General features: G+C 47.1%; 6 protein-coding genes across 6 annotated transcripts; 3 read left to right on the plus strand and 3 right to left on the minus strand. All coding sequences in view use genetic code 12, as the record gives it.

Moving 5' to 3' along the window:
- Positions 1 to 595: 595 nt before the first annotated feature.
- On the plus strand, positions 596 to 1,537 carry CXQ85_001246 (uncharacterized protein; the record flags this gene model as incomplete). The annotated part of the gene is made up of 2 exons (XM_025484963.1): positions 596 to 612; positions 664 to 1,537. The coding sequence occupies 2 exons, from the start codon at positions 596 to 598 to the stop codon at positions 1,535 to 1,537; spliced, it is 891 nt and encodes a 296-aa protein (XP_025339894.1).
- A 99-nt stretch (positions 1,538 to 1,636) lies between these two features.
- Positions 1,637 to 2,500, minus strand: MRP20 (mitochondrial 54S ribosomal protein uL23m; the record flags this gene model as incomplete). Its single annotated transcript, XM_025484964.1, has 1 exon — positions 1,637 to 2,500. The coding sequence occupies one exon, from the start codon at positions 2,498 to 2,500 to the stop codon at positions 1,637 to 1,639; it is 864 nt and encodes a 287-aa protein (XP_025339895.1).
- Positions 2,501 to 2,711: 211 nt separating this feature from the next.
- Positions 2,712 to 6,416, plus strand: CXQ85_001248 (DNA-directed RNA polymerase II subunit RPB2; the record flags this gene model as incomplete). The annotated part of the gene is made up of 1 exon (XM_025484965.1): positions 2,712 to 6,416. One exon carries the CDS (start codon positions 2,712 to 2,714, stop codon positions 6,414 to 6,416), a length of 3,705 nt encoding a protein of 1,234 aa, XP_025339896.1.
- A 173-nt stretch (positions 6,417 to 6,589) lies between these two features.
- Positions 6,590 to 7,114, minus strand: CXQ85_001249 (mitochondrial 54S ribosomal protein uL13m; the record flags this gene model as incomplete). Its single annotated transcript, XM_025484966.1, has 1 exon — positions 6,590 to 7,114. One exon carries the CDS (start codon positions 7,112 to 7,114, stop codon positions 6,590 to 6,592), a length of 525 nt encoding a protein of 174 aa, XP_025339897.1.
- A 183-nt stretch (positions 7,115 to 7,297) lies between these two features.
- Positions 7,298 to 7,819, plus strand: RPB7 (DNA-directed RNA polymerase II subunit; the record flags this gene model as incomplete). The annotated part of the gene is made up of 1 exon (XM_025484967.1): positions 7,298 to 7,819. One exon carries the CDS (start codon positions 7,298 to 7,300, stop codon positions 7,817 to 7,819), a length of 522 nt encoding a protein of 173 aa, XP_025339898.1.
- A 171-nt stretch (positions 7,820 to 7,990) lies between these two features.
- On the minus strand, positions 7,991 to 14,807 carry CXQ85_001251 (arginine-tRNA ligase; the record flags this gene model as incomplete). Its single annotated transcript, XM_025484968.1, has 2 exons — positions 7,991 to 12,391; positions 13,008 to 14,807. 2 exons carry the CDS (start codon positions 14,805 to 14,807, stop codon positions 7,991 to 7,993), a joined length of 6,201 nt encoding a protein of 2,066 aa, XP_025339899.1.
- Between the last annotated feature and the right edge of the window lie 840 nt (positions 14,808 to 15,647).

The following is a 15,647-nucleotide window of genomic DNA, read 5'->3' on the forward strand; positions in this document are numbered from 1 at the left end:
TTGCTCATTCTCTCCAAACCCACCAATTCCCACCTCTCAACTCTCCAAAACCGTAAACTTCTATCCTATAGACGCCTTACGTCAGTGCTCCTATAGAAGGGGCCTGTCCTGCGCCGTGCATTGACAATCCTTCTCTGACAGGCCGTTACTGCGACCGAAGCCTACCCGCAACACCCCACCAATCTGCCCTACCTAAGGTTCAATCACGTTGATATTAAAAACTGGCGCCAAAACCGAAGTTTCTGATTCTCGTCCATTTTTCAGAATCTTCAAATTCCCTCTCCTTGTCGAGATACGCCAACACTGTCTTCCACACACTGGCTGCGAAACCAACCTCCATAACACCCACACCAGAACCACCAGAACCCCAATATCAACCCAAAACCAACCAAACCCAACCACCAAATAACCTTCGCTTTATTATGTTTCTCTATAAATTCATCTACCAAAAAGCCTTGCCAGCCTACTTTCCCTCCCTCCTTTCCTTCCTCCCTTCTGCCAAAACCTTCCGTCATATCTTCCTGCCCCTGGTGGCGTGCACATGCCCTATCATACCGCTTATCGCCTCAGTTGCAACTACTACCTTCTTTTCCCCATGTTTGGTATTTTCAAGTATGTGTGCGTCCAATCCAACCCATTCACCGTCCATTACTAACCAACCAGCTCCTTTGTAGGCTCCATCTACCCCGTGTTCGCCTCCTATAAGGCCTACGACGATTACGCCCGTGTGGCGTCTCTGTCTGCTGCTTCCTCGGTCCAGATAGGCAGCGTTTCCATCCCATTGGGCACAATGCTTAAACGTGCTACTGCTGGCGCCGATGGGTCTGTTGAGGAAGACTACTTGAACTCGCGTTTGCTTACGGTCCAGATGTGGTTGATTTATTGGATTGTCCATGTGAGCATTGGCGTGGCCGAGCTGATGCTCTTCTTGACGTGGTTGCCGCTCTACTCGCTGTTTAGACTTCTTGTGTCTGCGTGGCTCATTCTGCCTATTGTGTTGAGCTCGTTGCGTCTTAACAGAACCAAGGCATTGACGCCTGCTGAGGTGCAACAGGAGTGGGTTGGTTTCTCCAGCCAGGGCTGCGGGCTCGTGTACTTCCAGTACCTCAAGCCGCTTTTCGACGACCAGCTTAAGGCGCTTGTCAACTTTAACTTTGAACCTTTGCTCAATTCGTTTGCTCGCTTTTCGGGCGCCTCGACCATCTTTTCTTATGCTGGCTCGCTTCTTTTGAAGAACCTGTTCCTGACCCAGAGAGGCGTGCCCGCTGATGCTCCTCCTGAATCACAGACTGCTTCTCCTGGCAGAGACGACGCGTTCCGCAATGCCGCTCAAAACGCCGGCTTTGGCGCTGCCGCTGGCCATATCCAAAACTTCTCCAACCTTGCCAAAAATTTCCAGGGCAAGCCTGAACCTTCGAAGGAAGACTTGGCCGACTACGATATGGTAAACACGCCATCCCCGTCTCCTCCAGATGCCCAGGAAGGTGTCAAGCAGAGAAACACCTCAGGCAGCAAGGAGAAGAAGCTGTGGTGGTAAATAGAGGGACCGGGCATGGTCTGCTGCTGCTTTTTGATCTTTTTGTTTCGTGTCTGGTTTCTATGGCTGTTGCACTATATACAATGTATTTAATCTGCCTTACAAATTCAACAACTTGGCGACAGCAGCTCTGTCGCTCTTATGCTCTTCGGCGGTGGTGATGTGGTCCACCTTAGCCTTCAATGCCTTCTGCGATTTGGCAGAGACGAACGCATTAGGCAATTGTGGCTTGTTGTAAAGACCTTCAAAAGCGTCCACTGGCATATCCTTATTACTTTCACCCTCAAATCTAATCTTGTAAGACATCTGCTGCCTTTCTTGTAAATTCTCGGGATCTTTCTGGTCTTCAGTCATGTCTGGCCACACAAATGGCTCCTCCATATCAATAGTCATTTTCTTAAACTGTGGACTTCTGTGGCGAGCATAGTCGTTCATACCACGGCGCCACGAAGCTGGGGCTAGCTGAACAGTGACGTTAAGCGCTCTCAAGCCGTAGACATGCCAAAGGTAATCTCTCAAATCAAGCTTGTTGAAGTTACGTGGAACAAGGAAACGGGCCTGGTACGGCGTATGCTTGGCCAAGGGACGCAAGAGAATCACTCTGGCCTTGGGAAAGTAAACCTTCTTCCCACCAACCTTGAAATGAGGAAGTCCCATGGCCACCTCTTCCTGGAATCTTTCATAGTTTCTGCGGGCAATCTGGTCACTGTTGCCTCTGTGCTTTCTAGGGACTGGCTTTCCCCTCTTCTTGTATAACTCCTTAATCACTGTGGATGGGAAAAGGGTATTTTTCACTGTCTGGGAGAGAAGTGGCTTTCTCTTCCTACGGAAACCATGCCTCAGGGGATGGAGCTCAACGTCCTTGACGTTCACCTTTGGATAAGCCTTAGGCAGCATTCTGTGGTGCACAAAACGCTTGGCTGTAAGAGCCATGCCTTCCATGGCTCTGGTAAGGGAGTTCATGGTGGTTGAAGGATTTCTTGTAAGTGAAAGATTTTTGAGCAGTCTGTGAGTATTTTGAAAAGTGGTCATCTGACTCTTGATCACGTGTGTTGATAGTGGTCGTGTGCGACCCACAAAACACCCATGCGAAAATATTCAAAGGCGACAAACATCCAAAAAACCCAGACAGCCAACCCATCCTTCCACCCCCTTTCCCTTCCCTTTCTCCCAAATGTCCACTCCCCCCGTCACGGACGATCCGTATGCATACGAGGAAGACGACAACAGCATCACGCCAGAGGATTGCTGGACGGTGATCTCGTCGTTTTTCCAGGAAAAGGGCTTGGTGTCGCAACAGTTGGACTCTTTCGATGAGTTCATCGAGTCGACCATCCAGGAGCTTGTTTGGGAAGACTCGCATTTGATTTTGGACCAGCCGGCCCAGCATACGTCGGAAGACCAGTATGAGAACAAGCGGTACGAGATCACGTTTGGCAAGATTTATATCTCCAAGCCTACGCAGACTGAAGGTGATGGTACCACGCATCCTATGTTCCCACAAGAAGCTCGTTTGCGTAACCTTACGTACTCTTCTCCTTTGTATGTGGATATGACGAAGAAGAAGTTTAAGTCGGATGACAGAGTGCGTAAGGGCACTGAGCTCGACTGGATCGAAGAGAAGGTGGAGAACGAAGATGCCCAGACCAAGGTTTTCTTGGGTAAGGTGCCTATCATGTTGCGGTCGAAGTTTTGTATGTTGCGTGATTTGGGCGAGCACGAGTTTTATGAGTTGAAGGAGTGTCCTTACGATATGGGTGGTTACTTTGTCATCAACGGTTCCGAGAAGGTGTTGATTGCTCAGGAGAGATCTGCCGCCAATATCGTTCAGGTTTTTAAGAAGGCTGCTCCTTCGCCTATTTCTCACGTTGCCGAGATTAGATCTGCCCTTGAAAAGGGTTCTCGTTTGATCTCTTCCATGCAAATAAAGCTTTATGGTAGAGATGACAAGGGAACCTCTGGCAGAACCATCAAGGCCACTTTGCCATACATTAAGGAAGATATCCCTATTGTCATTGTGTTTAGAGCGCTTGGTGTGGTTCCTGATGGTGATATTTTGGAACACATCTGTTACGATGCCAATGACTGGCAAATGTTGGAGATGTTGAAGCCATGTGTGGAGGAAGGTTTCGTCATCCAGGAGCGTGAAGTTGCTCTTGATTTCATCGGTAGAAGAGGTGTCTTGGGTATCCGTAGAGAAAAGCGTATTCAGTACGCTAAGGATATCCTTCAAAAAGAGCTTTTGCCTAACATCACCCAGGAGGCTGGTTTCGAGTCCAAAAAGGCTTTCTTCTTGGGTTACATGGTAAACAGATTGTTGTTGTGTGCCTTGGAGAGAAAGGAGCCCGATGACAGAGATCACTTTGGTAAGAAGAGATTGGACTTGGCCGGTCCTTTGTTGGCCAGTTTGTTCCGTCTTCTCTTTAAGAAGTTGACTAGAGATATCTACAACTACATGCAGAGATGTGTTGAAAACGATAAGGAGTTCAACCTTACTCTTGCTGTTAAGTCACAGACAATCACAGATGGTTTGCGTTACTCTTTGGCTACTGGTAACTGGGGTGAACAGAAGAAGGCCATGAGCGCCCGTGCCGGTGTGTCCCAAGTGTTGAACCGTTACACATACTCCTCCACATTATCTCACTTGAGAAGAACCAACACTCCAATTGGTCGTGATGGTAAGATCGCGAAGCCAAGACAATTGCATAATACACACTGGGGTCTCGTGTGTCCCGCCGAAACTCCTGAAGGTCAAGCGTGTGGTTTGGTCAAGAACTTGTCTTTGATGACATGTATCTCTGTCGGAACTGCCTCTGAGCCTATCCTTTATTTCTTGGAAGAATGGGGTATGGAGCCATTGGAGGACTATGTCCCATCCAACTCCCCTGATTGTACCAGAGTGTTCGTTAACGGTGTCTGGGTCGGTACGCATAGAGAACCAGCACAGTTGGTTGACACCATGAGAAGATTGAGAAGACGTGGTGATATCTCACCAGAAGTCTCGATTATCAGAGATATCAGAGAAAAAGAATTCAAGATCTTTACTGACGCTGGTCGTGTCTACCGTCCATTGTTCATCGTTGATGACGATCCAGAGTCCGAAACCAAGGGTGAGCTTATGTTGCAAAAAGAACATGTGCACAAATTAATGAACTCGGAATACGATGAGTTTGAAGATGATCCTCTGGCAAACCACTACACCTGGTCTTCTTTGGTGAATGACGGTGTTGTTGAATACGTGGATGCCGAGGAAGAAGAAACCATCATGATTGCCATGACCCCAGACGATTTAGCAGCTTCCAAGAGTTCCTTGTCGGAGACACAGCACAAGAGTTTACAAATGGAGGAGCAAGATCTTGATCCAGCCAAGAGAATCAAGCCCACCTATGTTTCTTCAACGCATACCTTCACCCATTGTGAGATTCATCCTTCGATGATTCTTGGTGTTGCTGCTTCCATTATTCCATTCCCAGATCATAACCAGTCTCCACGTAACACTTATCAGTCTGCTATGGGTAAGCAAGCTATGGGTGTTTTCTTGACAAACTATGCTGTCAGAATGGATACAATGGCCAATATCTTGTACTATCCTCAAAAGCCACTTGCCACTACTCGTTCCATGGAGTTCTTGAAGTTCCGTGAGTTGCCTGCTGGTCAAAATGCTATCGTTGCTATTGCATGTTACTCTGGTTATAACCAGGAAGATTCGATGATTATGAACCAGTCGTCGATTGACAGAGGTCTTTTCAGATCTTTGTTCTTCAGATCTTACATGGATTTGGAGAAGAGACAGGGAATGAAGGCTTTGGAGACTTTTGAGAAGCCATCCAGATCCGATACCTTGAGATTGAAGCACGGTACTTACGAAAAATTGGATGACGATGGATTGATCGCTCCTGGTGTTAGAGTCAGTGGTGAAGATATCATCATTGGTAAGACCACTCCAATTCCTCCAGATACTGAGGAGTTGGGTCAAAGAACACAATACCATACCAAGAGAGATGCATCTACACCATTGAGAAGTACCGAGTCTGGTATCGTTGACCAGGTCATGTTGACAACTAACGGTGACGGTGCCAAGTTCGTCAAGGTCAGAATGAGAACGACCAAGGTTCCTCAGATTGGTGACAAGTTCGCCTCCAGACACGGTCAGAAGGGTACTATTGGTGTCACTTACAGACACGAAGACATGCCTTTCAGTGCTCAAGGTATTGTTCCAGATTTAATCATCAACCCCCATGCTATCCCATCCCGAATGACAGTTGCGCACTTGATTGAGTGTTTGTTGTCGAAGGTTTCGTCCTTGTCTGGTTTGGAAGGTGATGCTTCTCCTTTCACCGATGTCACTGCCGAAGCTGTCTCCAAGTTGTTGAGAGAGCACGGATACCAGTCCAGAGGTTTCGAGGTCATGTACAATGGTCACACAGGTAAGAAATTGATGGCACAGGTCTTCTTTGGTCCTACTTACTACCAGAGATTGAGACATATGGTGGATGACAAGATTCACGCAAGAGCCAGAGGTCCCGTCCAGGTGTTGACCAGACAGCCTGTCGAAGGTAGATCCAGAGATGGTGGTTTGCGTTTCGGAGAGATGGAGAGAGATTGTATGATTGCTCACGGTGCTGCCGGATTTTTGAAGGAGAGATTGATGGAGGCCTCGGATGCTTTCAGAGTTCACGTTTGTGGTATCTGTGGTTTGATGTCTGTCATTGCCAACTTGAAGAAGAACCAGTTCGAGTGCCGCTCTTGTAAGAACAAGACCAACATCTACCAGATCCACATCCCATACGCCGCCAAGTTGTTGTTCCAGGAGTTGATGGCCATGAACATCTCGCCAAGATTATACACCGAGGGATCAGGCATCAGCGTGAGAGTATAGGGAGAAAATTAGCTTGTATTATAAACATTACAAAAGGAATAAACGGAAAACAGAATACCAGTAGATGGCGCTGAGCCATTTACAAAACCCAGTAGCAGATGGCACGCCATCTCCTGAACCTACACCTCATTCTAATCCATGCTTACTATTTACAACCTATGTCATCCTTGTTCTTACTCGCCAAGGTACTTTCTTCTGAGCTCAGCAGAAACAGCTTCCTGGCGCTGCAACTCAGCGAGCTTCTCCTTCATTGCAGGCACCTCGTCGGCGTGTGCAATCAAATTCTCACGGTATGGGTGTTCGTGGCCATCAAAAACCTTAAGTCTATCCATTCTCGCAAGCCTAAGCTTGTTCTTAGGAATCATACCCTTGACAGCTCTCTTCAACACCTCACCATAACCCTTATTGGCGATCATTCTCTCCATAGGCACAAGCTTCAACGAACCTGGTCTTCCCGTATGCGACCAGTACGTCTTGTCGGTCATCTTATTACCTGTCACCTTCATATGGGCACAGTTGGTCACCACCACATAGTCACCATGGTCTCTGTTGGGAGAAAAAGTAGGCTTATGCTTACCCTGTAACGTCAACGCTATACTGGCCGCCAAACGACCCAACGTTCTAGGATCAGCCGCCATGTCCACGTGGTGCCACACCCTCGTTAGGGCAAGCGTGGAGTTACCTATTCTTTGGGACATTACTAACTATAACAGTTGAAAGGTTGATGGAGGGTGAAAAAAATGCGACACTGGATGGAGACTAAAAGTGTAAGTGTAGTGAGTGTACAGGAACCTCACCAGAAAGTGAAAATACTGCTACCGTCTAAAAGCTCACTCCCACCAGGTCCAAGCGGTTTAGGAAGAAGCAGACATCCGTTGATCATGTTTTTTCTTAAAGACCTCTCGTTGAACTTGACGCTCCATCCGTCGTACTTTGGCACGCAGATGGACCAGTACTTGCGAGATAAACTTCTTCTGGACGTTGAGGGTACATGCACAGGTCAGTTTGGCTACATTGTGTGTGTTTTGGATTGTATGAATATCGACGTGGGCCGGGGCAGGATCATCCCGGGCTCGGGAATGGCTGAGTTTGAGGTGAAGTACCGGGCGGTGGTGTGGAAGCCGTTTAAGGGTGAGGTTGTGGATGCTGTGGTGACCACGGTGAACAAGATGGGTTTTTTTGCTGACGTGGGGCCCTTGTCTGTGTTTGTGAGTACCCACTTGATTTCTTCGGATATGAAGTTCAACCCTTCGGCGAATCCACCGGCTTACGTGAGTCCTGATGAGACTATAGAGAAGGGGTCTCGTGTGAGGTTGAAGATTGTCGGTACGAGAACCGACGTGAACGAGATCTATGCTATTGGTTCGATCAAGGAGGACTACTTGGGACCCAGTCCTTTGTAATTTTTTTGGGGCACTACTGTGTATTATAATGTTCTTAGAAACATGTCCCCAACAGTCAAAACAGTCTACACTCAGAAAGTTCATTTCCCGCCCTTTGTACATTATGTGCTTCTAGCACCATGAAATATAAAATTATTCGTCTGGCTCTATAGAATGCTTTTATTTTCTCTTTTAGTCGTCAAGCTCTATGATTTGTGAGGAATTGATTTCGCTGGGGTCAAACTTTTTCAGTCCTTGTCTGTTGAGTCGTTTGTTCCATGAACGTTCTGATGATGAGTTCAGTATAGACCGCTTCTTCCCACTAGGCGTTTCGATTGACATTTGCTCGATTCGGCTGTCAATAGGTGATGTACTGTCTCCGTTGTGTTGTTCTTGTACACGGTTGGCTTCTGGAGTTGCTTGTGGTGCAGTTTGAGCTGGTTGTGGCCTTTCACTTTCTGTGTTAGCGGCAGCAGCAGCAGCAACTTTGGCAAATGGACTTCTTGATCTTAGGATGTTACCAGAAACTTCAATGCCCAATACACCTCGTATCTTTTCTAATGCATCTTCTTCAGTCAACACATCAAATGCAGATCTAGAATAATTCTCACTTCTTGCCGGTTGTGGATGAGCTGTAGGAGCAGACAGCCTGCCTTGTTCAAGTTGAGTCTTCTCAGATGGCTTTTCAGGAAGCGATTCAGCCTTGTTTGTAGCAACTTGAGCTTTAGGCGGTCCATCGTTTCTCACTATAATAGTTGGGCCCGAAGGCTTCTCTTGAGCTCCATTATTGTTTGAACTCGTCTGCTCTGTGGTCTTCTGTGGCTGATCTCCCAGCTGCTTTGAAGTATTTAATGGACTCACGGACACAACGCTGCTCTCATTGCCTTGGAGATCTCTATTAAGCTTGAACTGTTGATTCACCACTCGCTGTTCAGAAGGTGCAGCTGGCGCAGCTGGGGCAGCCTTGTTGCTTGTATCGCTGGTGGCCGATTCTTGCGGTCTTTCATTTGAACCATGAGCTGATTGAGCTTGGGAAGGACCGTTACTACTTGGACGACTTGGAGTGGTAAGCGGAGGGCTGGATGACTGTGGAAGCGAAGGTCTGACTGGAATACCACTGTTATTTGGAGGATTCTGACTTGGATTGAGTGCCATTCTGTTGTAGTTATTGATAAGGGAAGATGACGTCAGAATAAGTTGGCGGTACCGCTCAGCAATGGCATTTTGACGATTATTCTCAGAATTATCGCTACCAACGTTTCCAGTTGAATGATGCTGCAGTTGGAGTGATGGTCTTTTGTCGGTTCCACCATTTTCAGAATCCAGTGGACGTTGCGGGATTGACAGAGTTGATCTTGCCCTCTGCTCAAAGCTATTAGTCTTCTCATTGGCTTGTGTTCCTTCGCCTGGAATACTGGAAGCAGAATCAGAGGCAACCACCACTGGCGAACTGCCGCTGTGAGATCCATTCGAATCCCCTGTCTGAAGTGGTACAGGGCCCGGCTTTTCCATTGCCGTTGATTGGGCTGAACCAGCTGGTTCTTGTTGAGCTTCGTCAGCATTACGAGACTCCGAGCCAGTCCTATCAGTCAGTTCGCCAACAGCTGTAGTTCTATTTGTCTGATCCAGTTGAGGCGACGAGGGTTTCGTAGGTGGTTTCGTACTGTCAGCTCTTTGTTCTTCGCCGTTGCTCTTGGCAGCTGCGTTAGGTGTGCCATTATTGATTCTCCATCCGAAAACAGGTTTAGGAGCCAGTGGATGGAGTGGGAGCATGTTCTGGTTGTTCACAATTGGCTGAGGATTCATGTATGGCAGGAGAGAAGGCCGTCCGATCTCAGATGCATTTGATGGAGCAGCAGACCCATTCTCGGTTCCACTTCCACTTGCACTTGCACTTGCACTTCCACTCGCATTTCCACTTCCATTGCTTTGTGGCCATCGTGGTTGGAAAGCTTCTCTTGAAACAGGCAGAGCATTCTGACGTAACCCCGGAGTCAACGTGTTAATCGAAGGTAATCTTGTAACACCTTGTTGCAGAGTATTCCCGGGCGCAGGAAGCACAGGCGAACCTTGATGAGATACCGAAGGAGACACATGAGATGATGCCAGAGTAGATCTATTAGAAACCAGAGGGGGACTCATGTGCACATCTCTTGAACGTGGATCTGGTTGTGTCGCTGTCCTCAATGACGGTAGAGAAGGACGAGCCTCCGAGCTCAGATCATGTTCGTCTGGTATGACAGGTGCCTTGCGACGACGATGCTGGATAAGAGGCACATCATCAGGAGTATCATGACGATTAGCAAGCGGTTCATTGTCAGAAGACAAATCCTCCACTTCCACTGGTTTCTCTTGTGCGTTACCATTCCAGTTACTTTCTGAGGTAAGAGCTGGAGGTAATGGAAGGCTCTGGTTAGGACCACGCGCTTGAGGAAACGACGACGAATATTGAGGCTGAGGAAGTTGAGGTCTTCCATTGCCTTGATTTGGTGGCAGCTGGTGGGATGGAGGTGGCAGGGCATGGCTGATAGGTGGAGTACGGTGGAAACCTGGGGCATCATTCCTGCCATTGGCTGGACTTCCACCTAAACTGTTCAAAGCACTAAGACCAGTACGAGCACTCAAATTACTCATTGCACTTCTTCCGCTCATTCCACTCATTCCACTCTGGGCGCTCATACCGCTCATTCCGCTATTGGCACTCATGCCGCTCATTCCACTGTTTCCACTTAAACCGCTTAATCCACTCATTCCACTCATACCACTTGCATTACTGGCAATACTACCAGTCCTTCCGTCATTACGCCAAGAAGAAGGTTGCATGACAGGGGAATTCATTCTGTTAGGATTTGATGGAGCTGGACGCTGAGAATGGCCCGATGCATCTGAAGCTGTAGATGCCACGGATGCGTTGGATGGTCTTCGATGCTGCTGAGAAAGATGTCTTTGAACATTTTCATTCGTTGTGTGATGCTGACGCTGGTACAGTGGTTGTGGTTGTCCTTGATTTGATTGCACTTGCGGTGGAGGACGGAACTGGTTCGAAGGACTTGGCTGTAGTTGTGGAGAATGTTGCGCCGATCTCTCAGCTGGTTTTGGTGGCTCTGAAGATTGAGCTTGCGGTGGGGGAGGAGGAGAAGCTTCGTCCTCGCTGTCACTATCTAGGGAGATCACTTCAATCGATTCATTAGGTTCAACTGATTTTTCGGATGCTGGAGGAACTGAAGCGGCCGCACTGGGGCTTTTTGGAGGAGCAGCTGGAGATTCATTCTTTGGATTCACATCTCCTTCCGTTTGAATTGCCCATGAACCATCAGTATTAAGCATGACAGTGTCAACCTCTTCAGAAGTCTTCAGTAGAATATCTTTCATGTAATCCAGAACGGCAAGCAGATTTTGGTCTATTTGAGCCGAACAGACAGGGCAGATCCAAGAAGGGATCCGCTCTTGCATCGTAAGGAATGACAAACCATCAAAACATTGGACATGGTCGCATGAGGTGGATTTCATCGGGTGCTTCATTCTCGCATATGTTAAAGGACATCGTAGAGAGATGGAAGAAGTATCCATGACAATATCATCATCCTGATTCAGCTCGTAATCACGCTGAATAGCTCTGGTAGTGACCTCCAGAGGAATATGGCTCCCTCCGTTTTCTATCAGTTCCACCAATGTCTCGGGTGTCTTAGCATGCACAATGTACATGTAAAGGATATATGGCTCCATAGCATCTGAGTATACGATATTCACAGTAAACTGTCTTCGGAGATTATTGACATACTTTGTCAAGTCTGCTGGACGGCAAGTGCCTGGTTTACCCTTGAGACCCTTCACGTACTGTTTTGTATTAATGCCATCGACGTGGATCTCGATTGGAGGAAACTGGATAGGTGTCTTTGCAGGGTTCGGCGTGGACGAAAGGCCAGAGAATAAATACAAGCGGGCGTCCGGTTGCAGTTGTAGAAGCTCGATCTCCTCGGGGTTCAAGCTGACAGGAACGTTACACACATTTCTGCCTTTGGAAGCAACCATCATATATGGAAAGCCATGCACCATTCGTATTAGCTGGTAGAACAACGTGCTAGGGAAAAGGAGCATGGGTCCCGTATAGCGTGGATAATATAATGAGCCGTGCAGAGTGTTCCCTGATGAGTAGCCTCCAGCCATAGGATGGTTCGATGGACTCTGCTGAGGAGGTACTTTACGCTGTGTAACCTGGCCCATACCCGACGTAAGGCGAGTGTTCTGCTGGATATTCTGCTGCAGCAACTGCTGAAAGTCTATAAGCCCCAGTTGAAGCGCATGGCAAAGATTATGGAAGTCTGGCACTGGGTCATGGTTGAGCATCTTAAGCACCACAGATCTGATCGCTAGAAGCCGTATATTCTCGCCAGCAGCGTAGCACGACCGTGTATATTGCTCTAGGCGGTCCAAAAGATCCTGTTTCTTCCCCTTGAGGGCCAACCCAACCGACTTGCAGAGGTCCTTGAGCTGGGACACTTTCAAAAGTCGAAAGAACGTAAGAGTACTTTCAAACTCCATCGCAGACAACGCCAGCCGCAGTTGCAACGTGCTGCTCAGAGGCTGGCTCATCTTGGCTGCTTATATAAAGTGGGAAAAAGGGGATATAAGGGTTTCTTCCAGCCTTTTTGGCGTGGGGTCAATATGTGGTTTTTGCTATATAGTAGTGTTTGGGTGAGTGTATATGGATTAGTAGATGGCAGCGTACTGCACGGAAGAGGCTTCTTTCTGTGGCATGGATGGATCGATGAGTTTAGTAGTTTGGTGGTTTTTGGTGGTTTTGGAGGATTTGGGTGGTTTTAGGGAGTTTGCTTATTTTAACGGTTTTTTTATTTTTATGGTTTGCCGTTTTTGGAGGCTTTTGATGTCTTGGTTGCAAATCGCAGATTCACGCAAAAAACGTGAATTTGCAGCAAGTAAAGTGAAAGTCATGAAAAGTCATGAAATGGTAAAAAAAAAATAAAAAAAACCGTTCATACCAAAACTAACGTAGGTGATGTGAATTTAAAAAATATTTTGTTTTCTATTTAAATGCTACTTCAAGTATCTCTACTTCTTGTATCAAAGTGGTATCTCTGCGAGCAATGGTTCACTTCCTACATTCATTCAAGAACAGCGTCTTTGTTATTATTTCTGGACGGAACACCGTCCCATGACTGTTTCTATATCTATGTTACATTCTCTCCACAGGAGTCAAGCCCAACAACTTCATACCGTTGTTCAACACCTGTTTGGCAGAGGCATACAATGCCAATCTAGCAGTAGCCAACTCCTCTTCCTGGCCAGCAACCCACAAGATATCGTAACACTGAGAAACAATATGGGTAAGGTTGAACAAGTAAGTGACAATGGCAGATGGTTCGTTGGTCTTCAAGGCCTTCTTGATGGCATCTGGGTATTGGGCCAACACTCTGACCAAAGAGGCAGCGCATGGCTCGGTCAACAAGTCAAAGTTGGCGTTTTGCAACTTCTCTTCAGAGATGTTGGCCTTTCTTTGCATGGAGCTCAAACGAGAGTGAGCGTATTGCAAGTATGGACCGGTGTCACCTTCAAACGAAAGCATTCTGTCCCACTTGAACTCGTAGTTGTTGATTCTCTTAGCTTGCATATCCTGGATCATCACAGCGGAAATACCAACCAAATCGGCAACCTTCTCTGGGTCCTCGATCTGCTCGTATTTGCTCTCGTTTCTCTTCATCACTTCATGCATCTTGTCCTTGGTTTCCTCCAAGATGTTGTCCAAGAAGACAACAGTACCCTTTCTGGTGGACATACCCTGGACCATACCGAAGTTCACGTGCTCCAAGTTCTTGGCCCAATCGAAGCCCATCTGCTTCAAGATCTCGAAGAACTGAGCAGTGTGCAAGTCTTGCTGGGAAGCAATAACATAGATCATCTTGTCGAAGTTGAACAATTCCTTACGTCTGATGGCCTCACCGACATCTCTGGTCAAATAAAGAGAGGTACCGTCGGACTTCTCAACAAGACACTTGCCCAACTTCTTGTTGAACTTAGTCAAGTCAATGAGCTTAGCGCCCCTGTCCTCGTGGATCAAGCCCTTCTCGGTGAAGATCTTGGTAACGTTCTTCATAGACTCCTGGGAAACCTGGGACTCACCAGAGTAAGTGTCGTAGTTAATGTTAAGACGACCATAAGTGTCAATGTACTTCTCAATGGACAACTCTCTGAACCTCTTCCAGATCTTCAAAGCGTTCTCATCGCCGTTCTCCATGCTTCTGAAGTACGCTCTGGCCTTATCGTTAGTACCGCCTTCAATCTCGCCCTCTTCAGTGATGTCCTTGTTTACCTTCACGTAAACTTCAAACAAGTGGTTGATTGGGTCAGAAGCCAACTTCTCCTCGTCACCGTACTTCTCGAAACCAACAGCCAACAAACCAAACTGTTTACCCCAGTCTCCAAGGTAGTTGACTCTCTTGACGTCCCAGCCAGCCTTTTCGTACAAGTTGGACAAGAAACCACCAATGATAGTGGATCTCAAGTGACCAGCGTGGAATGGCTTAGCGATGTTAGGAGAAGAGAACTCAATGACAACCTTCTTACCCACGCCAAGAGGCAAGTAACCGTACTCGCTGGTTCTGACCAACGAATCCTTCACCACAAGGTTAAAAAGAGTCTTTGGCTCAAAGAAAAACTGCAAGAACTGGCCCTCAGCCTTAACGTCAGAGATAAAGCCACCCTTGTTGAACTTTTCAGCGATTTCAGCAGCCTTGGCCTTGAAATCCGTGCCCTTAGGAAGCCTCAATCTAGGCAATGGAACAAGCAAGTCACCCTTTTCCATGACATTGGGCTGGTCCAAAGCAGGGAAAATCACATCCTTGGCGATGCCAGTGATGGAGTGCACTTCGTCAGTAATGTAGTTTCTCATCACATCCACAACATTGTAGTCAGGATGGGAGGCCTCCGATGGAGCCTCAGTCTGTTTGAGTCCCAACGAGGCCAACGATTGTGTAATGGTGTTTACCGACATTCTTCGTTGTTGAGTGTATCTGGGTAGGTGATGTAGAAGAGACCTGATATACATAAGGAAATTTTTCTGAGAGTGCAATGGCTTTCGCGGTACGACTGAGTCATTTCTGGGGGACGAGGAGGGAAGGTGGAAACAAGGTTTTATGGGGCATGGGTGGTTTGGGGAGGGTATAAACGTGGGGAGATGGAAGTTGGGGGATTAAAGTGGTTTTTGGGGGACAGAGGTGGGGGATATTGGGGGATGTATTGGAGGGTGGTGGAGTCTACGCATTGCACTGGGTGCAAAATGGAACTGTGTCAAGCGATGAGATGAGGAAGTGGAAAGAGGATGTGGAAAGAGAAAGTGAAAAAGTGAAGGAAAGAGTTTTAGTGAATTTTAAGGTGTTTTCTGTTTATTAAATAAGAAAGAGATTTTTGGGTTTAAGAAATTGGGTAGTTAAATGGTGAATTGGTGGACTGGTGGACTGGTATGTGGTATTCCTTATCTAAGCGCTGTGACTAATGGGTAACACTTTCCACGCAAGAGTTATCCAAGTGGGTGATTCAGTATGACCGGAATGGAAGTGGATTAATTATTTGTGATTTTAATTGCTTGGATGGTTTTTTATTAAAGTTATATTGGCTTTAGTGGTCCTAGTTACTGGAAATTGTCGCTTTACAGCGCATCCAGGTAAGTGTCTCTTCTAACTGGCGCAATGATAAAAGTATTTTCAATTTGCGTTTTTCGGTAACCTTCTTCTTGAGTAAGTAACTGTCTTCTTGAGTAGGCAACAAGAAGTATAAATGGTTACACTCATCAGCAACAAAATCAACCAAAGCACGCTAATATCTGGACCAAATC

Source organism: Candidozyma haemuli (assembly GCF_002926055.2).
Source record: "Candidozyma haemuli strain B11899 chromosome Unknown B_2014730914, whole genome shotgun sequence".
NCBI lineage: Eukaryota > Fungi > Ascomycota > Pichiomycetes > Serinales > Metschnikowiaceae > Candidozyma > Candidozyma haemuli.